Consider the following 27,959-nt stretch of genomic DNA (forward strand, 5'->3'; position numbering starts at 1 on the left):
GCTTAACAGTTGTGGCGGGAAGTGGCTCCGGCGCCAGCACAGAGCGAAAGGCCTTACGGGACGGAAAGGCGGATGCCCCGCCGGCCTTCACGCCCCTCCCTCCAACCGCCCCTCAGAGGCAGGGAGCCTCCCCGCCAGGCTTCGCCCTCCGCTCCCCTCAGCTTTAAAAGAAGAGCGGGGCGGGTCCCTGGGCTAGCCATCTCTTCCCGTGGCCCCGGACTCGCCGCTGCGCTCGCGGCCGGAGGCCTGCGTGTGCTGGGAGCCATGCTGAGGAGCTGCGCCGCGCGACCGCGCACGCTCGGCGCCCTGCGAGCCGCGCGGGGAGGCGCGCCCCGGCCGGCGAGGGACCCGGGACCCGCGCGGGTGAGTCCCGGCGCCGGGCGGCCGGAGGGGGCGGTGGGTGGGGGGGCTTCCGTCCCGAACAGGCGTGAGAGAGCGAATGTGTTAAGCTGTTTATCCATTTCCACAGCCAACTGACCTCAGTATAAAAGGCATCAATGTTAAACAGAGTCACCGAGTCTTTTAAGTCTTGAGATTCAAACCATAAGCGACTGGACAGGAGGGTGACTCCGTTTTGAAGCAGTGTGCAGGATGCTTGAACCAGGTCAGCAGGCCAAGGAGTGCCTCTACTGATGTTAAAGGTTGTGACTTAAACAAGGTCACGTAGAAACATGCAGTAGAGTTGGGATCTGAACCTGACCAGTCTGGCTCACAACCACCCTCTTCCAAGCATTCAAACCTAGTTCTCTGCTCATCAGCTAATCTTGCCCTCTGCAAACCAGTTTCCCCACCTTTAAAGGTTGTTACAACATTTAACTGAGATTACGCAAGTGTTTAACAGCAGAGCATAAAATAAATATTGCCTGTTCTTATATCCCTACGTTGTGATTCGTTGATGTATTCAATTAATGTTAATTAAGCACCAACAACGTGGCAGACATTGGTTACTAACAGTATAAAGATAAATAAGAGGGGGACGGGGCGGGGTGGGAAGGGACAGACTGGGATTTCAAAATGTGGAATAGATAAACAAGATTGTACTGTGTAGCTCAGGGAAATATATACAGGATCATGTGGTGGCTCACAGCCAAAGAGAATGTGACAATAAATGTATGTATGTTCATGTATGATTGAAAAATTGTGCTCTACACTGGAATTTGACACAACACTGTAAAATGACTATAACTCAATTTAAAAATGTTTTTTAAGAAAAGATGAATAAGAAACAACCCTTTCTCTCAAGGAGCTCACAGTCTAGTTTGGGAAAAAGGAATGAAAGCGCAAAATTTAAAAATAATGTGTACAAAGGGAACATAGAGGAGGGAACAGCTCTGTCTTGAGCAAGAACTAGAAGCTACTGTAGCTTACTTTTAAAGAATAATGAGTGCAGGTTGGTTATTAATCCTGTACCATCTTGTACTTTGGAAAAGATAATGTCTTGTGCTAATCTCACAACAAAGATAAATCTGTTTCTTTAATTTTATGTTGGTGTCTTATAATCTGTGTTGAGAACATTTAATAGTATTTAATGGCTTTATAACAGTAGTATTTACAGGCTTTATAAATCATGCTTCTTTCAGTGACTTAATCTTAAAAGGAGTCTCATAAAGTTGTAGCTTAACAAGTCCCACTTGAAAAACACACAAACCAAAGATCAAGCAAGACCTTTTCTCTATTCAGGGCAACAAAAGATAATGATTATCCCTAACATTTCTGCCTCGTGCACCAAGTCCAGGGTGCCTTTACTTCAAGTATGTCTTAGTTCTCATCTCCTTGGACTGAAAGTTTCATGATTTTTATTTCTCATAACATCATATTTTCATCTGTGGTCCTAAACTCAACATGCCCCAAACTAAAATTAACAGTCCCACTCCTACTTTCTTCCTCTTGACATGCACATGGTCACTAATAAAAACCTCCTCTTTTTTTTCCTTCTATCCACTCATCTTCACAATTCAGGAATCATCCAAGACTCTTCTACTTTCTCTTCCCCCACAATCAGTCACTTTCCACATCCCTTGGTCCCAGTATCCTAAATATGTCTTAAATCTTTGTTTTCATTCCTCTCTACCTAGTTCAGCTTCTGACCACATCTCCTGGACTTCTACAACAGTCCTTTAACTGGTTTCCCTACCATTGCTTCTCACCTTGCAATTCTAAAACCTTGCTGTCTAAAACCTAAGTTCATGTTACTGCTTTGCTGAAAACTCCTTTTGGCTCCTCACAGTGGAAAAATATTTTTGTCACTCAAGCATCACCTTCATGATTCTTTAAAGACATCCTTTCTTTAATTAACTAATTAATTAAATTCTTTATCCTAAGCAATAATATTTATGAAATCACAAGTGTGATGTGCTATTTATGTCCTTTTATAATATGCATTTAAAAATACGTGTATCATTGTCCTTGTGCCACCTTAAATCATCTTTCCTTTTGGCCTTTGGGAACATTGACCCAGAAAATGAAATCTAAGCCTGCGTTAAAGCCAAAGGGCCTTTGTGGTGTCACCCTCTTCTACTTTGCCATCTCCATGTTGCTGCTGTTCTCTTTGCACCTTACATCCATGAAGACTGAAATCCTAGCAGTTCCCCAACATGTCATACGGTCGTTTCGTTTCTCTGTCCCTTTGCTTGGAGCAGTCCTCCTGTTCTTTCCCTAGTAAAATTTTTATCCTCTAGAAATCACTCGATCAGTCCTCACTTTTTGAAGTTTTTCCTGAAAGTCACTCCTTCTGTGTCTATATCTACTTCTGTTGTAGCATTTTTTCCCCACTGTTCAAAATCATCTTTATTCAGTTGTTTAACGTTTCTCCCCCATCTCCAAGAATACTAGCTCCAAGAAAGCTGTATCTTCTCTTGACTTTGCAGGGCCCGGCACGTGGAAGATGCTACATTAGAATTTGCTTCGGGAATGAGTTAGTCTCTTTCTGTGTGGCAGTACCTTACCCTGCTTCTGCTGAAAGGCTAACAAAGACAGAGAGGAAGGAGTACATAGGGTGCTCTTGAGTGTGTCCTGTTTCAGATGGCCTTTAGGGATCTGATATCCCTTCCTTGGCTCAGGCACAAAAGACTTCTGCTAGGCTGGGGAAGAGGGAGTGGGCCCGGGAAATTGCATCCACTGGGCCTCGGAGCCTGGGGTGCCAGCCCCTTCCTCCCACAGCCAGCCCCTTTCGGTCAATCAGCCTGTGCGCAGACACAGGAGGAGAGGGCTTTAAGTGAGCGTATGACTTCCCCAAGCTGAAGACCTCTTCTCGGGGCTCCCCTTGGCTTCAGGAACCTCCAGGAGGGAGGGTGGGTTGGCTTGGGAGGCAGCTGGGGCCACAGTCTCCCTGCAGGGTGGCAGGGTACCCGTGGCCTAGGCAAGGCCCCCATCACCTGTGGGTGCCTCCTGAGTCAGATGAGGCTGGTTTCCCCCACAGAACAAGATGTAGGTCTTCATTGGAGGGATGACAGATCCTAGGTTGGGACTCGGAGCCCGGGGTGGCGCTGGGGGCGCTGCTGGGGAGAGCTGTTTCCCATGAGCACAGTCGATAATGAAAGTTAGATGAGCTTTGGGGATGGTCTTCTGATGGCAAGCTGGCTTTCCATCTGAGCTGGTCTCCAGGTCTGTCTTAAGGCCCTTGACTTTGGGGCTGGCTCTCAGGTCCCAGGGGTCTTCTGAGGGGGCCGTTACTGCTGCCATAGGGCCTCGCTTAGCACTAGCAGAAGGAGCAGTTTTCAGCAGCCTCTTCCAGGATGCAGCTCCCCACCCAAGGACCAGACCTTTTATATTTACTGGATCCTGATCTGCTGAGTGAATTCCACCAGGAGCCACAGGAACTGGCCTGGGGCAGTTGAGGGATTGTTTTGATCCACTGAGGTTATGTCAATAGGATTGCTGTCTGGTCCCTGGGAGGTAGGCCTTCTACCAAACAGACACGATTTCTTCCAACTCCAGCTGCTTCCTCGCTTAGGACAAGCCTTGGAACCTTCTCACCCAGGCCTCTGTTTCCCAAAACTCAGTCATTGGCTGCCTCCTCAGTTTTTAGTTGTTTTGTTTTGCTTTTTCCTGTCTAAGAACTATGTGGAACACTACCTACTAAGTATGTCTCAGCCTGTTTAAGCAGCGATAGACTGGGGAATTAAGCCACAAACACTTGTTTCTCACGGTTCTGGATGCTGGAAGTCCAAGGTCCACGTGCCTGCAGATTATAGTGTTTGGTGAGGATCTGCTTGCTGGATCATGGATGGCTGTCTTCACTGTGTCTTCACCTGGCAGAAAGCCTATAGCATTTTTCACACTCAAGGCTGCAAGCACTTGAGGGTAGGGCCTAAGTCTTCTCTCTCTCTTACCTGGAACAGAACCACGGCATATAGTAGGGCTCAGAAAAGTTTGTTGCATTTAGCCGAATCCCCTAGACGTTCAGAATTTAAAATCATGTAGGAGAGCCCACAGTTAAGGGAGTCATTCCAATTCCTAAAAGTCTGGTCTATAAAAGGATGCTAGAACTGATCAAACCTCGAGTTGCCTATTTAGGATAAGACCTATGGGTGAAGTGCGCCCAAATCCACAACTCCAGAGTCTACACGTCCTGTTCCACCTCTCAAACTGACGTGTATTGGTCAGTACATATTAATTTGTGACTAATTGTGTCTTTTTGTTAGATTACTTCCAAAATTCATGTGTTTTTAAAACTACATGATTGGGACTGGATTCTAAGGAAATAATCCAATAATAGAGAAAAAGCTATATTCATAATGTTCCAATGATCCTTTTCATTTAAAGCAGCAAAAACCTGGAAACAATTTACAGTACAATTTAAATGGTTAAGTAAATTATAGCATATCATTTTAAAGGACTATTTTTCTGTTGAAAATGGTGATAACTGAGATTAAGGACGTGAGAAAGTGAATACTAAATAACTAAGTGGTGAAGCAGAAGGAAAAATTCTGTACTGAGATTACAAGTTTATTAGGAAGAACTACATATAAAGATACTTGGAGGAAATACATCTAAATTTTACCATTGGTTATAGTAAGATGGAGAGATAATAAGTGGGTTTTAATTTTTTTTTTCTTTTCTTTCCTTCCCAAATTTTCTGAGCTGGGTTCTGAAGGTATGAGCCAGTCAAAAACATAAGAAAAAACAAAGTACAAATACTGGGCTAGGGACTGGAGTGGTCTTGACCCTACTCACATTTTCCCTCATGAAGTCAAGACTCCCTTTTGTTCAGCCAGGAAGTTTAGTTCCACAGAGTTCTTGAGACAGGTTCCCTGAATTCTTATCATCAGGCCAGGATCAGAGCCAACCCAGGTGTCAGCAGAAGGCTGGTTGGCTGGTTCTTCCATCACAGTAAATGTACCTCCCTCTCCCCTGTGGTGCAGTCCAAATGTTGTAGGTACATTGAATCTAAATGAATTGATAAGGGTCCCTGGAAGGAGAATGCCTTAGAGTTGATAGCTTCTGTGATATTAATGTTCCAAGATTTCTGCAGAAGTAAAAATGGTGGAAGCCATAGTTACTATGACACGAAGCACTTGTCCCCTCCCACCTCCTCCTCCTCTTTCTTTGTATTCTCTTTCTGGGCATTTGGCTCTGACACCCACTCTATTGCACAATTCAGAAACCTGGGATTGGCTCTTGTATGCTTCCGTATCCAAATAGTGACCACGTTCTGCTTCATGCGCTTATAATTTTTCACCTGGGTTACTCCAGTAGCCTCCAAACAGAGCCCTCTGATTCCAGTCTTGGTTACTCCCACTATCTTTCATATTATGGCTAGATCTGATCTTGTCACTCTCCCGTTTGAAGTCCCTCTGAGAGCACTGCAGATGTGATTCAAACCAGGGAACTTAGTGTGGAAGCTTCTCACAGGCAGGTCCTTGCCTACATCCCTGCAACCATCTGCTCCTCCCTTTGCGCTGCAACAATGCCAAGCTTCTTTGAGGCCTAAGTTTCATCATTTGTAAAATGTGGATAATAATTAGTACGTACTTCATATGGTTGTTGTAAGGCCCCTTAAAACTGTTTCATGCCTCCTTGTTTTTGCACATGGGGCTCCTTTGCCTACAGTGCTCTTTCCAGCTGGTTAATTTCTGCATGTCTAATCAAGACTCAAGTCAATGAACATCCTCCCCTGCCCACGAACACCAAATCTAAGATGAATACCTCTCCCCTGTGCTCTGGCTTCCTGTGTGTACCCTACTTGCAGCACTTTTTACCTGGAGGAAAATGTCCTTCATCTCTCTTTATCATCAGTGCCTGGCTCACCTGTGCTTGATTCAGTTTTGAAAAAAAGAAGGGGGTCTGCAGACCTGGGCTTAATGCTGACTCTGCCAATAGCTACTTGGATGACATTGAGTAAATCATTCACCCTCTCTCAGTCTCCCATTTCTGCCAAGGAGGGTAGACCAGGTGATCCTGAAAATTTGCTTCTACTTTAAAATGACAAGCTTTTGGGAAGAGGAAAAGCTGCAAGATAGTCTTAGAAAATAGAAGAATGTGTTGTACCTCCCATTACTCTCCCTTTTCTCCTCTCTGTCTTTTAGAGGTCATTTTCTACTGAGAAAATCATTCATAAAGACCGTTGCCTTCCCAACCCCAGCTGGAGCAAGGATTTAAGACTCCTCTTTGACCAGTTCATGAAGAAATGTGAAGACGGCTCCTGGAAACATTTGCCTTCATCTGAATGTAAATCTCCTCAAAGGATTCACAGCTTCAAGACCTATTTTCTCGGTAGGAGCAGCTACTCTTCCATAGAGACTATTTAAATATCAAATATAAAACCAAGAACAGATTAAAGCATTAGTTACCACTTAAGAAAGGAAGGATAGGTTTGCTGTATTCTCCAGTTTTATAGGCCAGAAATTGCAATAAATTTTGCAGACTGTGGGAGAGCATAAAGTTTACTGCCAATAATAAGACTGCCTCCACCATGGCATCCTCATCACCATTAACAGAAGTAAAGAAAGGGCCCCAGAATGCCACCCCTCTCCCACATTCTCATCACCTTTCTGTCTTGAGGCTCTCATCGCTAACCTCCTGTTACCATTTACATATGGCTGTCACCCTTAAGAAGCTTAGAACACTCAGGTCACCCCCTCATCTCCCAGACTGTAAACTCCCAAAGCAAACTACCCCACCTGTGACATTCATATTGCACTTCCTGTCCTGTGGGCGTGTGCGCTTTTTAATTAATAGACTTTTTTCTTTCAGTAGTTTCAGGTTTATAAAAAAAAAAAGTAGAAGGTACGAAGTCCCCATATACCCCTTAATCCTCTCACCAGCTTTCCATATTATTAACACCTTGCAATAGTAAAGTACATTTTTTATCAGTGATGAGACAGTATTGATACATTAAAGTCCTTAATTTACATTAGGGTTCACTCTTTGTGTTGTACTTTATGGGTTTTGACAAATGTTTAATGATATGTATCATTACAGTATCATACTGAATATTTCCACCGCCTTCAGATCTGCTGTGCTCCACCCGTTCATCTCCCTCCTCCACCCTGAACACTTGGCAACTTACTCCGTAGTTTTGGCTTTTCTGAAATACATATAGTATATATCCTTTCAGGTTGTTTTCTTTCACTTAATAATACGCATTTATTAAGGTACATTTATTTTTTCCACAGCACTTATCACCATCTGACATGGTTTGTGTTTATTTATTGGTTTGTCTCTCACCACTAAAGTGTTTGCTTCATGAGGACAGAGATTTTTTAATGTTTTATTCCCGATTATATCTTCAGTGTGTAGAATAGTACCTGATACATAGTAAGTGCCTTATACATATTTGTAAGAAGAGAGGGAAGAAGGAAGGCAGGAAACACATGAGGGGGCCTGTTTAAGGTACTCAACTTGTTTGTTTTTTTTTTTACCTAAAATCTCTGACCTCCTGTTGAGCATTGTATTCCTGAAATAGGCCTGAATACACAGATAGGGTCCCTGACTTCATGAAGCTGTTATAGTTATTTCCTAATTTACTCATTACCTTTTACTCATCTAACCACATCTTTAGGTAGTAGTTTGGGTATTGTGATGGTTTTCTAAAAAATGACCTCGAGTGGGCCATTAACGTTGCCTGACAATCATTTTTCATTTTTCCCTCTTCTACTCACTCTCCTGCCCTCCTAAATGACTGTTTCCTACCTACTTTTTCTCAAGCCTCACTCTCAGCTGATCTTACCTCCTGTTTCGCTAAGAGAAAATAAAAGCAATCAGAAGAGAGCTGCCAGGTTCCCCCCATCTCATTTACCCTCTTTCCTGCATCTGTGTCTGATACTCTGCTTTTCCCATGTGAACTGACCATACTCCTGCAGAGGCCAAGCCTTCTTTTTGTGCACTGCATTACATCCCTTCGGTCTCCTTAAGGACATCCCTCTCTGCTAGATTTTTCTCTAGCTACAACAGGTCACAACTGCCTTTCTCTCTTCCTGGTCTCTCTTCAGCCCTCTCCAGTCAAACCCCCACTCTCACCACTCCATCAGAACTACTTTCACTGGTGACCTTCATATTGCTAACCAATGACTTTGCTCAGCTTTCGGCACAGCTAATGACAACTTTCTCCTTGAACTTGGCTTCCAGGACACCACATTCTTGTATTTCATTGGTCCCTCCTTTATAGTTTCTCTTGCTGGTTCCTCCTTATCTTCACACTCTTAATATTAGAGTGCCCCATGGCTCAGTCCTTAGTACTTACTCCTTCTCTATACTCTGTTGGTAATTTCATTCAGTCTCATGACTTTAGAGGCCACCCAAAAGCTGACAACGTCCTATTTTTTTCTTTATTATGTAAGTTACATATGTACAATATAGTGGTTCACAATTTTTAAAGGTTATACTTCATTTATAGTTATTATAATGTATTGGCTATATTCCTCATGTTGTACAATATATCGTTGTAGCTTATTTTGTACCTCATAGTTTGTACCTCTTAATCCCCTGCCCCTATGTTGCCCCTTCCCCCTTCCCTCTGCCCACTGGTAACCACTAATTTATTCTCTGTATCTGAGTCTATTTCTTTTTTTGTTATGTTCACTAGTTGTATTTTTTAGATTCTACATGTAAGTGATATCATACAGTATTTGTCTTTCTCTGTCTGATTTATTTCACTTAGCATAATGCCCTCTAAGTCCATCCACATTGCTGCAAATGGCAAAATTCCATTTTTATGGCTGAGTAGTAATCCACTATATATATATATATGTATATATACTTATTTTTATATATATTCCATTATATATATGGCAATTGTAGATAATGCTGCTATGACCATTGGGGTGCATGTATCTTTTCAAAGTATTGTTTTTGGTTTTTTCAGATATATATCCAGTAGTAGGATTGGTGGGTCATATGGTAGTTATATTTTTAATTTTTTTATAAACTTCCATACTGTTTTCCACAGTGGCTGCACCAACTTACATTCCACGAGCAGCGTACAAGGGTTTCCTTTTCTCCACAGCCTCACCAGCATTTGTTATTTGTTCTTTTTGATGACAGCCATTCTGACAGGTATGAGGTGGTATCTCACTGTGGTTTTGATTTGCATTTCTCTGATGATTAGCAATGTTGAGCATCTTTTCACGTGCCTATTGGCCATCTGCATTTCCTCTTTGGAAAAATGTCAGTTCAGTTCATCTGCCCATTTTTCAGTCTGTTGGTGTTTTGTTTTGTTTTGTTTTGTTTTTGATATTGAGTTGTATGAACTATTTATATATTTTGGATTTAACCCCTTATCAGTCATATTACTTGCAAATACTTCCTCTAGTTTAATAGGTTGTCTTTTTGTTTTGTTGTTGGTTTCCTTTGCTGTGCAAAAGCTTTTAAGTTTAATTAGGCCCCATTTGTTTACTTTTGCTTTTAGTTCCTTTGCTTTAGGAGATGAATCCAAAAAATATTGCTACAATTTATGTCAAAGAGTGTTCTACCTATGTTTTCTTCTGGGAGTATTTATGTTATCCAGTCTTACACTTAGGTCTTTAATCCATTTTGAGTTTATTTTTATCTATGGTGTTAGAGGACATTCTAATTGCATTCTTTTACAGGTAGCTATCCAATTTTCCCAGCACCACTTACTGAAGAGACTATCTTTTTTCCATTGTATAGTCTCGTCTCCTTTGTTGCAGATTAATTGACTGTAAGTGGGTGTTTATTTCTAGGCTCTCTATTCTGTTCCATTGACCTATGTGTCTTCTTATTGTGCCAGTACCATACTGTTTTGATTACTGTAGCTTTGTAGTATAGTCTGAAGTCAGGGGGTGTGATTCTTCCAGCTCTGTTCTTCTTTCTCAAGATTGTTTTGGCTATTCGGGGTCTTTGGTGTTTTCTACACACATTTTAAAATTAGTTCTAGTTCTGTGAAAAATGCCGTTGGTATTTTGATAGGGATTACACTGAATCCGTAGATTGTCTTGGGTAGTATGGTCATTTTAACAACAGTAATTCTTCCAATCCAAGAACACAGTATATCTTTCCACCTGTTTGTGTTATCTTCAATTTCTTTCAGCAGTAACAACTTCCTAATTTAATGATTTAGTGAATTGGTTCACATTCTGGTTCCACAATTTAGAAAGCTGTGTGACCTTGGGCAAGTTACTTTACCTTTCCTTGCCTCAGTTTCCTCCTGGTAGATACTTCAATATTTGCTGAAGAAATAAATGAAACAAAAATAAAACTACTGTACTGTTGCATTGTTCATTTTCTTTAAATCCCAATTAAACCACGCTTATTCTAAGAAGGGTTTCTATCTATACCTTACTATTTTATTCAGTATACCCTTACCATTTATGTACTGTATTTTCTGACTCCCATGTGTAAGTACTTTGTTTTGATTTCATTTATTTTACTATGTCCCCAGGTAGACTAATTCCACAGGAGCAAAAGATACTACATTCTGTTTCTTTGGCACCCTCCTTCCCTTCAGTTTGCACCTGGTTGGCATTTTAATCAGTCATCCACTGACCTGCGATTTTAGCAGGGCACACATGTTTAGCTCTGTCATGGCATTTTCCTCATGCGTGTTTCTCATGTGCCCATTCACTTCATTTCCCTACAGACTCAAAGCCTGTGAAAGAAGACCAACTGTCACAGGCCCGGCCCTTCACCAGAAGCTATGAGGTTGGCCAAGGCTTTGAATATGTGATGTTCTATAATGATGATGAGAAAAGGACGGTTTGCTTGTTTCAAGGAGGTCCTTACCTAGAAGGACCACCTGGGTAAGAATAATAGCCTAGAAATGTGGATCTAAGAGATTGTCATCTCGCAGCACCCCCATGTGTCCACAGTACAATGAAGGCATTAAAGTGGTAATGCAGATATATACTTATTGACATGGGTAGATGTTTACCATAAATTATTAAATGACAAAAGCATAGGACATAGAGCAACAGAGTATACTCTGAGAGTATTACTAACATGTTAAATGTAGCTTGTCACTAGATGGTGGGATTATAGCCCTTATAATTTTCAATTTCTTTTTCTTCTGTTTATCTATATTTCCTACATTCTTAAACAATGTTGTATATTTAGTTTAAGAGAAACATAATATAAATTTTCTGAATTGTATTTTAGCTTTATGCTTACTTGTGATCTGATTATCATTAAGTTCTGGCTTTATTACAATATTATAGTATTATACTATGAACAAAATAAAGTTGGGAACATGGATATAGTTTGACATTCAGTACACTGAACATGGACTAAGTTCGGAGATGAATTATATGGGATGCTTGGATCATCTTTCTCTCTTAAGAGGCTGTTTTCAGAATTTCTGAATACATTTCTCTTCCCTTCTCATTGTAATTAGATTCGTTCATGGAGGTGCCCTTGCAACAATGATCGATACTACTCTTGGTATGTGTACAGTTTCACATACGGGACTTACCATGACTGCCAATCTCAACATCAATTTTAAAAGGTAAACTCACGGGTAGCCTTTACTTCTTAGGTTTCATAATTTAGGCTCCGCAGCAGTGGACCCTGAGACAAGGATTTCTGTGCAAGTGTTTATTAAGGAAGCGCTTCCGAAGGAAACCATCAAGGGAGTGGGAGAAGGACAGGGAAGAGGAAGAAGCCAGCCAAGGTTAGGCAATCGGTCGTGCAAAAGGTAGCTTCAGCCTAGTCACTCAGAGAAGTCTGGAGTGAAACGTGTGCCTCAGTGTCGTCCCTGCCTCAGCAAGGGAGCCGGAGTCTTCATAGTCTCTCGTACTTCTTCACGGGATAAAGGCTGTCCTGGGGACCGTAAATTCCTGGGCACTTCTTGCTCTCTGTGTTTTAGCAAAGCAGGCTCTAAGGAAAATATTCAAAAAACAAAAACAAAGGTGAAAAGAGGATTGTAGGGGATCTGAGTGGAGCACCAACATCCAGTGCATAACAAAACTTAAGTTTTACCTAACTTCACAAAAAGAAAGAAAAGGGCAGCAAGGTAAGTTTGGCATCCATCACAAAGCTCAGCACGATCTTACTTAGTTCTTCAGTCATACAGCTGTACCCTGACAGTCAGTCAGATGGTATGGATACTGGCATAGGCAGAGAGAGAGGGGAAGGGTAGAACAGAGTTTAAGAACAGAGTTCAATAGATGAGATCGCTAATGCGGTTTTGTGGGCTGTTACCTTACACAGGAAGCATGCAGGTTACAGAACATCTTCATATCGTACCCAAGAGAGTTGTGTGGCTTATATGGCAGTCACGGAGAGGGGAGGCGTACTTCATTGATTATAGGTCTATTTAATGTCAGTAACACTTAGCTCGGCTTATCCTGCTCAGGGCATGCTATAGAAAAGCATCCTTCCCCCTAGCAAATACCATTAGTTTATACCAGGGGTCAGCAAAACTTTCTGTAAATGTTTTATGCTTCGCAGGCCATAAAGTCTCTGGTACAACCACTGAGCTCTGCCACTGTAGCACAAAAGCAGCCACAGACAATAGCTATGTCCACAGCTATATGGATATAGCTGTGTTCCAATAAAACTTTATTTACAAAACAAGCAGCTGGCCAGTGAGACAGTTCCCAACTCCTGGTCTATTTACCTGCAGGCCCAGTGAGAAAAAAATTAGACAAAGCCCCTTGCCTCCTTTTCTTTTTTTCTTGGAGTGCTTCTCTCTGCTCCTTACCATGTACACACACACACACACACACACACACACACACACACACACACTGAATGAATTAGAGGCCAGTGCACGCGCGCACGCGCACACACACACACACACACACACACACACACACACACTGAATGAATTAGAGGCCAGTGCTTTAAGTTTTTCCTCCCTGGCTGCCAATAATAATAACTTCAAAATAAAAATGACTTAAGCAAGAAAGAAATTTATCATGTAAAAGAAATCTAGTATGGTAGCTCCCTGGCTTCGAGATGCAGGCTCCTTCCAGTTCATCTTTTCAAAGTCCAGAGTGGTAGCAAGAGCCATCACATGACCTGGACAGCAGGACTGAGGAAGGGAAGAAGAAGAGTGCTGTCTTCTCTCTTTCAAAGAGACTTCCTGGAAGTGCTATGCAACACATCCATTTAATCTCATTAGCAATAAGGAGGACTGGGAGAATGTTCCCTTAATTGGCATCATTATCACCTCAAATAAATTCAGCTTCAGCAACTAACATAACCACAGACATATTCATAAATCCAAACTTATAAATTATACAGTATAAATTATTTTAAGTACTGCAGCATTGATTAAAAACATAATTGATGGGGAGGGTATAGCTCAAGTGGTAGAGCACATGCTTAGCATGCATGAAGTCCTGGGTTCACCTCCCAGTACCTCCTCTAAAAATAAATAAATAAATAAACCTACCCCCCACAAAAAAGAAAAAAATACATAATTAAGTTTTACTAAATAATCCAGTAAAGAAAATAACAAGCCTAGTACGGTAGTCTCTTCAAAATGCAAAATTATCTCAATGATTACAAAACCTACTATTTCACTTACATTTAACCTACTAAAATTTTTTCATTCTGGGTTTGATTAATTTCCTCAGGTTGTCGATACTTATATTTTCCTGAGGTTAGAATACTCATTCTTATAACGTCCCCAGGCTTCTAGTGATTATGTCAGATTCTAAAGAAACCAACTCAGGTCAGCCAAATTTGTAGGTTGTAGGCTGTCAAACTGGTGATCCTTGATGGGACAGGATTTTGCCTCTGACTGTGATTGGAACATAACCCTGAATTCATGAGTCTGAGCCGCTCTTGGAGCTGAGGTTTCCTTGCTGTGTCAGTCACCTTCCAAATCTACACCTGTACTTACAACCTAGTACTTCCCCTTATTTAGTATCTAAGTCTAGTGTGTCTTAGTCGTATATATTCTGCCTTGGTGTACTGCTTACGTACAATTAAGTGCATCTCATTTAATGGCAGAGGTTCCATCTCCCAGGAGGTAGGACAAGAGTCTGTGCAGTTTTCTTTCAGGGATATTCACCTGGGCAAGACATTCACCTTTCTAGCTGGTTGCTTTCTGTAATCAGTCCTTTCTGTTAAGGGTATGATTCCTGCATTTTCTGGAATTGTTTGGCTTCCTCACAGCTCTCTGCCTATTGTGTTGGGGAGGGGGTTTTTTAGGGAGATTGTGCAGGAGTATGAACCTCCACGTGGCATATATCCATTGATGTAAATCCACTGAATGTGCCTAAATGCTCTTTTCACCTGTCAGCTCATCAGCTCACCTGCACCTCATGCACTTTAGGGGGACATAAGAGGTAATAGCCCTGATGGGGATGCTAAGGGCTGTACAAATCTTTGCATATCCTCAGTTCATGCAGACTCTGAAGCCCTTTGGACTAACACATGGAAGACTTCCTGATGAACACAGGTATCCTCTACCTCTACCCACACCTTACCGCTAAGAAAAGCATTGCTTCTGCCATGACGTGTGTAAGCATAATTCTTTGAATGCAACCTGCCCAAAGCTGACCTGTGCACACCTCTTACTCTGTGTCTACCATCTCCTGCTTCCACAGAGTAATACATATAAGACAGATATATACTTCATAGAAGAAACACTTGCTTGTCAACACTGTTCCCTATGTGTAAACTGCTTTAGAAGTTAAACCTAGCCTATCATACTTATCCTTGAATCATAGCTATGGTTTTGTACTCCTTGTGCTGACTTTTCCCTTTTTTGAGAATCAATAGGAACTTTCCGTAATGTGGTTAGCTGTGATTATCACCCTCTTTTCTGTGTTTAAATTACATTTGCCCTATAGAAGTCTCATTAGACGGGCTCCTTGTCCTTTATGTTCTATCCAAACAGCTTTTAAGTACCTTTGTCTCCTGAGAGACAGTATAATCACTAGTTAACAGGAAAGACTTTGGAATAGGTTCAAGTGCTCATTTTGCCACTTACTAGCTATATGACCTTTGACAAGTTACTTAACCTCTCTGTGCTTTGATGTCCTCATCTTTAAAAAGAGGATAAGAATACCCACCTCACAGGGTCATAGCAGTGAATCCATGAAAAGCACCTAGGACAGTATCTGGCCACAGAACAAGTTGCAGTAAGTGTTAGCTCCTTATTACTTTTTATCATTAACATTGTTGTTTTTATCATTACTTCTGTTTCTAACAACAATAGGTTACATCTGTGCCAAGACACGGAATAGCTACTCCTAAAACCAGAAAAATATTAAATTGTTCCACATGTGTTCTCCTAGTGGGCAGGATGATCTTGCTGCTGGGCCATTACAGTGTCAGAGCTGGAAAGTTATTAATGTTTAATAAGGTCATGAGTTCACTCGGATATTTTTAATTTAACATTTTTTGTGCCTTATATTTAAAAAAATTTAATTTCTAGTTGTGGTTAAAAAAAAGACATAAAATTTACCATCTTAACCTTTTTTAAATGAAAAGTTCAGTAGTGTTAAATATATTTACATTGTTGTGAAACAGGTCTCTAGAACTTTTTCACCACAAAACTGATACTCTTTACCCATTAAACAATAACACTTCATGTCCCCGTTTGCTCAGCCTCTGACAGCCATAATTCCACTTTCTGTTGCTGTGAATTTGACTACTGCAGTTACTCCACATAAGTGGAATCATACAGTTATTTATCTCTTTATGACTGGCTTATTTCACAGACCATAATGTCCTCAAGGTTCAACCATATTGGAGCATATAATGTAATTTCCTCCCTCTTTAAGGCTGAATAATATTCCATTGTATGTATATACCACATTGTGTCTACCCATTCGTTTGTTGATGTATATTTGGGCTGCTTCCACCTCTTGACTATTGTGAATAATGCTGTAATGAACATGGGTGTACAGATATCTCTGTGAGATCTTGCTTTCAATTCTTTTGGATATATACCCAGAAGTGGGATTGCTAGATTATATGGTGATTCTATTATTAATTTTTTGAAAAAACACTATACTATTTTCCATAGCTACTGCACCACTTTAAATTCCTAACTGCAGTGAAGGATTCCAGTTTCTTCACTTCTTCACCAGCACTTACTGTTTTTTTTTTATGGTAGCCATCCTAATGAGTGTGAGGTGATATCTCACTGTGCTTTGATTTGCACATTTCTAATGCTTAGTGACGTTTAGCATCTTGTTATGCTTCTTGGCCATTTGCATATCATCTTTAGAGAAATATTCAAGTCCTTCACGCAATTTTTTAGTTGGGTTTTTGGTTTTTTGTCGTTGTTGAGCTGTAAGAGTTCTTTATATATTTCGGATGTTAACCCCTTATCAGATATATGATTTGTAAATATTTTCTCCCATTTTGTAGACTGCTTTTTTACTCTGTTGATTGTGTTCTTTGATGCACAGAAGTTTTTAAGTTTGATGTAGTCCCATTTGACCCATCCACAGACCATCCACATAAGGTTACTTTGCTGTTCATTTGTTATCCACAATTAGAAAACTTGCTAAAAGTAAGTTTTACCTGAAGTCACATGGATAAGGAGAAAACAGTCAGGATTAGAACTCAAAGCTTCTGAGCCTAAGTCTGGTACTCTTCACTACAATGCTTCTTAATCAGCTCAAACACTTTCCAGCCCTCTGATCTAAATGTCACACTCGATTTATTTTCTTATGCTTAGCACATTAAGATGAATAGACAAAGCAGTTAATGATTAGTGGTTAGTGGTGGCTAGCCAGATGAAAGGATCAGTATCTCAACGTTTCTATAACTCATTCTTGGCCTATTAGTTGGGGAGGTCTGGGTTAGACTTCTTCATGCAACATGGCAGACAAGAAATTCTGAAGGACATTTTCTCCTTCAGAACAACTAGATCCTGTGCCAAATACACAAGGAAATAAACCACCATAAGTGAGAATCAGCAGAAACAATAAATAATGGACTTAGACCCTCAGAGGCTTGAGATATCATGATAATTAGATATACAGTATAAAAGAACTAAGTATGAGATGTTTAAAGAAATAAAAGATGGAATCATAAAAAGAGAAAGCAATAAGAAACTATGAAAATTATTAACGGGGGGAGGGTATAGCTCAAGCGGTAGAGCGCATGCTTAGCATGCACAAGGTCCTGGGTTCAATCCCCAGTACCTCCTCTAAAAATAAGTAAAATAAATAAACCTAATTACCCCTCCCCCCCGCAAAAAAAAAAAAACTTAACAGATCTGCCATAGAATCTAAAACAGAAATGAAAATGTAATTGTTTAAAAATGAAAACACCTCAGTAGATAAGTTAAAGGGCTATTTATACACAGCTGAAAATGAACAGAAATGTAGAATTGAAAAAATTAACCTAAATCCAGCATAGAGAGAAAAAGAGGTGAAAAACATAAAACAGAGGTTAAGTTAAGAGGATAAATAAAAAGCCCTAATATGCTCTGATCCTAGAGGGAGTCCTAGAGTCCTAGAGGGAGACAGTAGAATGACTGGAAGAGATCTTGCATTTGAAGAGATGATGGGTAAGCATATTCTAGCACTAAAGAAAATCATGAGCCACAGATACAGAAAGTACAGCATATATCAAGCAAGGTAAATAAAAATAAATGCATGTCTTGAGCTATTATAGAGAAATTACAGAACACTGAAGGCAAAGAGATCTTAAAAGCAGTCAGAGACAAAAGACAGAGCAGTCTTGCCTCTTAGAAGCAAAGGGGCGCGTTTACTCTGGCAGTATGCTTATCGGCAACAGTGGAAGCGAGAAGTTAAAATATCTTCAAGGTGCTGAAAGACACATGTATCTAGACTTATGCTCTCAGCAAAAACTAAAGTTCAAACATGAGGGCAAAATAAAGACATTTCTTTTTAAACGAAAATGAAGAAAGTTTACAAACCACAGGCTAATAATACCTAGGGAACTTATAAAGGACATACTTCAGAAAGAAGGAAAGTAATCCCACCAGAAGGGAGGATGAAAGAAAAAATAATGAGCAAATACATCAGTAAATATGTTGATAACATAAACCCAGACAAAGTCTAGATGTAAGTAATATCAATGTCTATATTCTGGGGAAATTTTAAAAGGACAACTAAAATACTGGACAAAAATAGCATGTAGTTTGGGGATGAGGTAAACATAGTTAATATTTGTATTTTTCATTGGTGAGAGGATTAAAATAATAGGAAATCAGTGTGTATAACTAAAGCCTAACCAGTAGAAGAGTAAAAACCAAATAACTAAGTAAATAAATAAATAGAAAAATGTAATTTAAAAGTGAAAGAAAGAGAAAAAAAATCACCACAAAGTGAGTCAAATAGAGCACCAAAATAAGATAGTAGAAATAAGTCTTAATAAATCACTAGTTACACTAAATATAAATGCACCATCAGCTCAAAGAAATAAGATTATAAAATTGAGTTTTAAAATATAAAAAGCTATAAACTGTTTATATGAGACATGTCTAAAACATGACACAGAAAACTATAAATGGAAGGAAAAATGTGCTAGTCAAAAGCTAACCAGAAGAAAGGTGAAATACCAGGGGAAAAAAATAAATTGTCGAAAAAGTAATATTGGGGGTAGAGAAGACTACTTCATAATAAAAGATTTGGTTCAATAGCAGATAGTGACAATTCTAATTCAGTGTGTACAAAGTAAAATAACTTGAAAGTATATAAACAAAATTAGTAGAATCATGGGAAGAAATTAATCCACTTTCACTTAATCAATTTTGTGGATTTCATGGATATTCCAGCACACTGTTGTCAATTATTGGTAAAGCAGACCAAAAGAAAAATTTTTTTAAAGAATTAAAATACCACAACATAACAAGTATGATTTATTGGACATATGTAGAACCCTATATCCAGTAATCAGAGAAAAATACATCCGTTCCAAGCACACATGGGACATTCACAAAAACTGATCATAGATAATAGGTCATAAATCAGATCACAATATATTGTAAAGAATCGGAATCTTACAGGCCAAGTTCTCCCCACATTAAATTAGAAGTCAAAAATAAAGAAAAATCTTTTGAATTGTATTTGATCAGTTGCGGTAGCAGTGGATACTATTACAACCCCTACACTTTACCTACTTAAATCAATAGGCTTTTTTGTTTACCTACACTCTTGTGTGTCAAAGTCAGTGAGGGACTTACCCTTAAAATGAGTCAGAGATTTAGTCTCCTTCCTGAGTGTGGCTTCTGTATCCTCTTAGGGCCTCTGTGTCTTCTTTATTCAACTATTCAAGCTTTCTGATCCTTTTTTGTCAATTATGATAACATTTTTTCTGCATTTCATCCAAGTTTTCAAATATATTGATAAGAAGTTATTCATAGTGTTCTCTGTTTTTTTCTTACCTCAGTTAAATATGTAGTTATGTCCTTTTTGGACCCAGTATTTATTTTAGTTCTCTCTCATTTTTCTTGATCTGTCTTGCCAGAGATTGTTAGCCTTTTCAAAGAGCCACCTTTGGGCTTTTTAAGCCTCTCTGTTTTTATACGTGTGTTTTCTCCTTTATTTTTAAAATTTGCTTTTATCTTTATTATATTCTTTTTGCCTCTAACACAAATCTAAGTAAGTTGTCTAGCAAAACTAGATTCAGGAAAATGATCTGAAGCCTGTTTTCTATGCCAATCAAACTAATCTGTGCCTAAATATTAGTTACATTTAGAAAATGATACTCTATAAACATAGTTATTATTTTGTATTTTGTCCAAAGAGAAATGATGTTTTCTCTTACTTTCTCTTATTAATCAAGGAATTTTTCATTGTAAGGAATAGATGTCTTATTTCACAATAGCTTAAGGAAAAAAGAAACATTGGCTTGTGTGGTTGAGAAGATAGGTGTGGCTAGGTGCATGTATTCAATGATGCCATTAGGATTCTGTGCCCGTTACTCAGCCGTGGTTTCCTCCGGGTCTGCTTCATCCTCGGGTAGCCTTTCCCAAGGCAGTGCCACAACGGCTACCAGGCAGACTTGTATCTTGCAAGGCTAGCAACTCCAGCAGAAAAAGAACCCAGCCCCACGGGCTCCAGCACAAGTTCCAGGATTGACTGTTTCAGCCTGTGCCCACCTGCACAACCAGTTAACCTACATGCTCTAAAACTGGGGGTGATTCCCCAAAGAAAGGGAAGAGTAAGGGTATGAATGAGAGCATGTGGTGAGGGATAGGACGGATGGATAAATGAAGGGAGTAAAGTTAGTAGTAAAAGGAGACGCTGGGCAAGCACGAACACCTAATGTCCCCTGAGTCTTATTAAATCCTGAATTGTCAAAGCTCAGTTGTTCCATCAGGAGGACACATTGTAATTGACTGTACTTCAGTTAAAAACAAAAGGAGAATAAGGAGAAACTAATGGGCACAAAAACTGGGCAGAGGGGTAATCAGAGTGGTAATTTCCCTTCCACACAGAGTGGTTCCTTCATCCACATGGTGGTACTATAGGAGCATGAAGCACATCTCCCTGCTCCTTATGTTTCTACCAACTAAAATTTTACCTCTAAAGATACCCTTTTCTTATGGTATTGTACCTCTAGGATTCCCAAAGGTGACTGTAGCCACTAGACACATATAGCTATATAAATTTAAATATAAATTAATTGTAGTTAAATAAATTTGAAGGTTCAGTTTCTCATTCACAATAGCCACATTTTGAGTGCTCCTGTGGCTACCACATAGGACGTTCCAGACATGGAACATTTCTGTCACAACAGAAATCTCTGTCGATCAGCAGCACTTTAGCACATAAAGCTGTTACCCGCAGCTTGTTGTTACTGGATGTCCTTCCAGTGACAGTTACTCTAAAAGGGATTGGGTGAGAAGTTTTGATTATGACAGAGAAAATGAGAAAAGCTGACTGGAGCCATCCCATGGTCGTGTTTCCATCTCTTTAAAGGATTTCAGCTCCTCTGAGACGAGTTAGCCTCTGTAATTACATAGCTGGAATCCCTGATGACCTCTTTGAGCCTAACCCACAAGAACAGTCTGGGACCAGATACCTGGGAGCCACCTGAGAGCAGTGGTGCTTGGGAGGAAGGGGATGTGAGCGGCTGCTGGCGTCAGCCCCTTACAGGAATGTTTTATCTAAGATAGCATCCACTGGTAGCAGGCATCATACATCCCTACCCCTGTCATGTACCTGATTATTTCTCAAGTTTACATAAATCTGGTAAAAGCTGATTTTTCTCTTTTTTTTTCCCTTCTGCAGTCCTATCCCCCTTTGTTCTGTTGTTGTGATCAGTAGCCAACTTGATAAAGTTGAGGGAAGGAAATTGTTTGCTTCCTGTGATGTTCGAAGTGTTGATGAGAAGACCCTACACTCAGATGCAACAGGTAAGAAGCTGCCACTCTCTAGTTTGGGTTTGGCTTAGTTTGGATTCGGTTTTTTGGTTTGGGAGTTTTTGTTTTGTTTTGTTTCATTTTGTTTTTATAACCCACGCATGCCCAGAAATTCTTAATTCTCTGTCATACAAAGAACAAGGTATTCTTTCTACATTGCTGGTAGAGGGCTGTTTGCCAGTATCTCTCAGAATTACAGTCTTGAACCCTTTGACCCATCCCCAGGATTTTATCACACAGGTGTACTAACGTGTGCGACGTTGCAGCATGTAAGGTTGCTCTACAGGTCCAGTAATTGTGTTACTCATGCAGTGTTGCCTGGAACAGCAAAAGGTAGACAGAACATAGATATCTACCAATAGGAGACTGGTTAGAGACTTCAGTTCATCCATAAGCTATATTATGTCTGCCATAAAAATGTTTTGGAATATTGTGGTGCCGTAAGTAAGAATAAGAGAACTCTTCACGTATGATATGCAGCTATCTCATTACTGCACATTGAATGGAAGACACAAGATATAGGACAGTGAATGTAGTCTGTTATCATTAGTGTAGAAAAAGTAGAGGTTCTTCCCATTCTCTTCCCCTTTTCTACCTCCTTCCTTCCTAAATATTTCTAAAGCCGTTAGGTGGAGGCAGCCATGGTAGGCTTGGTGATGAGGGGGAGGCCACAGGGCGGGGTGGCGGCAACAGCCCAGCCCTGCATGGGAGTCTGAGTGGAGTGGAGGGTGTCTGCTCAGGGGAGCAGCCCAGCACAGGATGTCAGAGTCCAGGTAGGGGAAGGAAGGAGTCCCAGTGGGGAGCACCCGCATGGGCTGGCAGCTGTGACGGGAGTCAGACCTCTCATGTCAGAGGTGTTCCAGATGGGGAAAGAGAGCAGACCTGAACCCTGCGGTGTGGGGTTGGAGTTGGATTGGAGTTTTCTCAGTCTTTGGCTTTTGCCAATACTGTTGTGGTGATAATGATTTGTAAGGACAAATACTGTTGCACGTTGTCATTTTGCACACATTTTGGAGAGTTACTCTTCAGTGGTTCAGGAAGAAACAGTTCTTTGTAGTAGTCTCAAATTTTTCTGTAAGCTTGGAATTATTTCAAAATAAAAACTGATAAGTGGGAGGGAAGGGAAAATCTGCATAGGCTTCCAGGAAGGCCACACACATCATCACTGGTTGCCTCTGGGAGAGGGACCAGGAGGTTGGGAGGGAGAGTTCATTGTACGCCCTTGTGTACCTTGTAAAAGTGGTTCTGTGTATTGATTCCCAGTGAGGAGAGAGGTTTTGTGAAGCCTAAAAGCTTATACAGTTTAAGAAATTTTAGGGAAAAAATGCAATATTGGGTACAAAAGTGAGTATTTATTTTAAATGAAAAAAGAAATTAGAACATTCCACTGTCTTGGAAATGCAGGTCCCTTCCCTCTGCAATCTCTAGAGGCAGTTTACCAGAAGTGCTGCCATGGAAGTGCTTCCTAACTGCGCCCTTGAACACTGCGCAGCCCCCAGCTCTCCCAGGGCCCTTGCAAGTGAGGGGTCCTGGAAGCCTCCCCTTCAGTAGCTTCAGACTTAAAGAAGTTAACTTAGATAACCAGTACTTTTTGTTTGTTTTTATTCTTTTTTATTTGATAGACCTTGACAGACTTGTTTGGGTTCATTGGAATCCTTGATTTAGGACACAGAGTCATTACTGGTACATGGATGATACATTACTTACTAATGTATTTATCTTTCTAATTTCATGATAAACATCCTGATACCTACCATCCAACAAGAACCAGTCTTAGTAATATTATATCCCTACCGAATTACTTTTCTTCATCTCATCCTCCTGTTTTCCCTCCAGAGGTAACTCTGATCTAGAGTTTTATGATTTCTATTCCTTTGTACCTTGTTATTTTTTATTTTTTAAGTCTTATCAAGAATATACGTGTGCCTAAGTGATATATTGTTTAGTTGCTTGTTTTTGAGCTTTGTAGAAAGGAGATTGTGCTGTGTATGCTTTCCTGCAGCTTGATTTGTTTCCACTCGGCTTCATGTTACTGAGGGTCACCCGTGTTGTTGGCTGTGCAGTTTGCTCATTCGCTGCTGTGTAGGATTCCACTGTGTGACTAATGGTGGGCCTCTGACTATTATGAATGGGGCTGCTGTGAACACTCCTGCTTACGTCCCCTGTTGGTGTATGTGGGCAAGAGCTTGGCATGTACTTTGTAGTCGAATTTCTGGGTTGTAGGTATGAGAGTGTTCAGCCCCACAGGGGAATGCCAGATTGTTTTCTAAAGCTGTACCAAATCACGTTCCCACCAGCAATATGTGAGATTCTGTTGATCCCTATCTTCTCTAGCAATTGGTAAAGTCGAACTTCTTGATTTTTTACCAATCCAATGATTATAAAATGGTATCTCAGTATAATCTTAATTTCCATGATTACCTGTGGAGTTGAGCATCTCTTCACATATTTATTGACTACATTTTTTTCCTATTCTGTGAAATTCCTGTTTGTTCAGCCTTTGTGTGTGTGGGGGTGGAGGGTCTAGGGATTGAACCCAGGACCTCGTGCATGCTAGGCACGTGCTGTACCACTGAGCTCTACCCTCCCCCTCACCATTTAGCCTCTTTTATTGTTTTTCTTTTTTTTCAACTAATTTATAGGAGTTCTTTAACTATCTTATATTAAACTAATCTCTTTTGGCTATATAAGCTACCTACCTACATACAGCTCCTTCCAGTATGTAAGTTGTCTATTATTTCTTTAACTTATCTTTTTTATGTAAAGAAGTTTTTAATGTTAACGTAGTCACATTTATTAAATTTTTTCCTTTATGGTTAATGCTTTTTGTATCTTGTTTAAGAAATTCGTTTTTCCCCTGAGTGTCAGCTGTTTGTAGTAATGGTGGATAAAAGGAGCAGGAAGGAGATCATGAATAATTTGAATCCACAGTCAGTTTAAAACTCCATTCCAGGCTATGGTTTATACTTCCTGTCTCACTAAACCTCTCAGTGTCATAAAGGCACCGGATGGCTCCGTTGTAATTTCACTTCTTTTCACTCCCCTGACTATCTCTAATGGAAGTGGTAATGGTCCATGAAATGACCACGTGGTGGAGGACCTGGTTACTCAGGAGAGATAATACAGTATTGTGATAGTCAAAAGCTGATTCTTAATTTGGCTGAGAAATGAGAGTGGGCAGATAGCCTGAAGGTACAAATATGAATCAAAGTGCTTTTCTTTGTAGATATATTTCTACTTACAGAAGTTCCATCAAATTGAAGTCAGTTGACTTATAATAATCTTTTGTTATTTTGTTTGTTTAGGCTTATTTATAAAGCTGGATCCTGAAAAAAGTTTGACATAAAAGAGCTTCCGGTGAATTCCACACCAATCTGCGTAAGGCCCTTCCTCCTCCAGATGAAGCAGTTGTCCCCCGCCCTGCTCTACTCACCCACCGTTGAGTCCCGCATAGAGTGAAGCCTGCCAACACTGATCTTCCTGAACAAGTCTTCTGAATACAATTCCAGGAGTTCACTTCCACCTTCCAAACTTTTAGCACAGAGACAATCCCTGTCAGAGTGTCAGCAATTCTTTCTCCCTCCTCAGGAGAAGTGTCTGGCTCTTCTAAAATTTGAATGGTTTCCTTGAAGTTGCACAGGCGTGATGTCTGACCCACTGCAGACCAGAAAAAAATTCATATTGAAATTTTTATCACAAACTTAGAGATGCCAAAAAGCCAAAGGAAGGAATAAATTTGTGGGTGCATGAGTGTCTGTGTGTGTGTTTGCGCACACGTGTGCACACACGCGCACGCATTATAGATTACAAAACTAACTTTATTGTATCTAAACAAATCTTTCTGGCTGCAGTAGGAAACACAGCTAGTTCCTGTAGGATTGGTTACCTCACATCTGTTGTCTTGGATTCTAGGAATTAAACCACTGTGCCATTTTAACATAGGCTGTGTTACTATATCTTACTAGCAGCATAGTTTATCATTACTGGAAGGAGCCGGTATTCATTTCCTAAGTGTCTTAATCCTTTTGGCTGCTATAACTAAATACCACAGACTAGGTAGCTTATAAACAACAAATTTATTGCCCATAGTTAAAATGAGTTAAAATGGAAGGTCCAAGAACAAGATGCTGGCATAGTCACCTTCTGGTGAGGGCCTGCTTATTGGTTTCTGTCTGGCACCTTCTCACTGTGTCCTTACATGGTGGAAGGAGCTAGAGACCCCTGTGGATCCTCTTTTATGAGGACACTAATCCCATTCGTGAGGGCTACACCTTAAATACCTCCCAGAGGCCCCACCTACTAATACCATCCCATGGGGCATTAGGATTTCAACATATGAATTCTGGGGGGACACAAATGTTCAGACCATAGCATTAGGGCTGCCATAACAAAGTCCACACACTGGGTGACTTAAAACAACAAACTCATTGTCTCACAGTTTTGAAGATTAGAAATCCAAAATCAAGGTATCAGCAAGGCCATGCTCCCTCTGCAGGCACTAGGGAAGAAACTGCTCCATGCCTCTCTCCTGGCTTTTGATAGCCTAGCCTCATGGCTTGTAGATGCATAACTCCAATCCTCCATCTTCACATGGCATTCTCTTGTGTGTCTTTGAATTGTTTTGCCTCTGTCCAGATTTCACCTTTTTGTAAGGACACCAGTCATACTGGTAGGGCCCACCTCAATGACTCCTTTTAACTTGATTACCTCTACAAAGACCCTGTTTCCAAATAAAGTCACATTATGAGGTACTAGGGATTAGGACTTCAACATACCTTTTGTCGGGGGACACAATTCAACCCATAACAGAACTTTAGACAAATCAAGGTGAATTTAGAGATTAATAGATAATCCCAAAGAATCCACCAAAAAAACTCGAGTTAATAAATGAATTCAGCAAAGTTGCAGCATTTAAGACTTCATGAAAATTTTAAACTTATGTGGATCAAGGGACACTATCAAGAAAGTGAAAAGGTAACGTACAGAATGAGAGAAAATGATTGCAAATCATGTATTTGATAAGGGTTTAGTATCCAGGATATATAAAGAAGTTCTTAAAACTCAGCCAAAAAACTCCACCATTTAAAAATTAGTAAAGGGTTTGAATAGACATTTCTCCAAAGAAGATACACAAATTGCCAACAAGCACATTAAAAGATGTTCAACATCATTGGTGCTTAAGGTAATCATAACAAAACTACACTTTATACTCACTGAGATGACTATAATTTTTTAATGGAAATTAACAAATGTTGGCAAGAATATGGAGAAATGGGAGCCCTCCTACATTTTTGGTCAGAATATAAAATGGTGCGGTTGCTATGGAAAAGAAGTTGGTGGTTCCTCAAAAGGTACAAGTTTCCCCCATTATCCCAAAGTAGAGTGTCCGTATGAAGAGCTTTCTTAAGATGAAATAGCGTAAAGCAAGGAAACAATTACCTAAGAACACATCTTGCTAATGAACTGAGATAAAGCACAGATGCTCACAGACACAGCTCGAAGCTGTGGCTGCTTGATGCCGAGATGCTGAGTGCAGTTCCCTGGAAAGGAGTTGGTGGCGCCACTCTCACTGCTGCTCTGGGTGCCCTCTGGGGTACCCACTGCCTCTAAAATGCTCCCTGTGAAGCAAACACTGAATGTTATTTTTGCTTTTCAACTTTTTTCATAAAAGTGAAAATTCCCTTCTGATTTCTTTCAGTTAGCAAAAAGGGGTACGAATGTAGGTGTTCTGTAAAATCAAAGTAGCCTAAAGCAAACTAAAAACAAACACAAGAAAACAGCAGATGCTGTCACATTACCAGGAGTCCTTTGTCAGTCACATTACAAGGATGAAACAATGACTGGCATAATCTGTTTCATTGATCTTAAAATACTATTATAATAAGGTGTTTCTAGGGAAAGCAAAAATATGGTTTGCACTGATACTGAATTAAAATAATTTTAATTTTAATTCAGTATCAGTGCAAACCATATGATTGTTAAAAAATTAAGTGGGCTGGAAAATGTATTAATCTTGTGTTTGTGATAAATGTTTATTTCTTAGGTCTTGTTTAATTTATTGCTCAGAGGAAATTAAAATTGCCCAAGCAAAAGACTTTGAAAAGTTTTCATTTACTTCTATTCCTTCTCAGCCAGGTTCTTCCAAGGCTACAGCCATTCTCAATAGCAGAAATTCATTCCATTTGTCTTTAACTCTCAAAAACCTTTCAGTACTCTGATCTGAATCTTACCAAACTGTTTAATTATCTGACAATAA

General features: G+C 40.1%; 1 protein-coding gene, 1 long non-coding RNA gene and 1 pseudogene across 2 annotated transcripts in view; 1 reads left to right on the forward strand and 2 right to left on the reverse strand.

Annotated features, from left to right (window-relative positions):
- On the forward strand, window positions 1–27,396 carry THEM4 (thioesterase superfamily member 4). Its single transcript, XM_072946556.1, has 6 exons — window positions 1–363; window positions 6,528–6,714; window positions 11,039–11,198; window positions 11,789–11,899; window positions 21,573–21,697; window positions 25,009–27,396. The coding sequence occupies exons 1-6, from the start codon at window positions 73–75 to the stop codon at window positions 25,047–25,049; spliced, it is 915 nt and encodes a 304-aa protein (XP_072802657.1). The 5' UTR covers window positions 1–72; the 3' UTR covers window positions 25,050–27,396.
- LOC107034819 (steroid receptor-associated and regulated protein pseudogene) lies at window positions 3,174–3,732 on the reverse strand (annotated as a pseudogene).
- Window positions 25,233–27,959, reverse strand: part of LOC140688107 (uncharacterized) — a 28,415-nt gene continuing 25,688 nt past the window's right edge. Inside the window, exon 3 of the long non-coding RNA XR_012062857.1 lies at window positions 25,233–25,360. This is a non-coding gene — a long non-coding RNA (uncharacterized lncRNA). The remainder of the gene's footprint in view (window positions 25,361–27,959) is intronic.

This window comes from Vicugna pacos, chromosome 21, assembly GCF_048564905.1.
Source record: "Vicugna pacos chromosome 21, VicPac4, whole genome shotgun sequence".
NCBI lineage: Eukaryota > Metazoa > Chordata > Mammalia > Artiodactyla > Camelidae > Vicugna > Vicugna pacos.

What these genes read in the sequence shown, in the direction of transcription:
- THEM4 (XM_072946556.1), top strand. Translation starts at nt 73, where the DNA reads ATGCCCCGCCGGCCTTCACGCCCCTCCCTCCAACCGCCCCTCAGAGGC. An exon ending in CTCAACATCAATTTTAAAAG is followed by an intron (nt 11,900 to 21,572) that starts GTAAACTCACGG and finishes TCCCTTCTGCAG; the next exon opens with TCCTATCCCCCTTTGTTCTG. An exon ending in CCTACACTCAGATGCAACAG is followed by an intron (nt 21,698 to 25,008) that starts GTAAGAAGCTGC and finishes TTGTTTGTTTAG; the next exon opens with GCTTATTTATAAAGCTGGAT.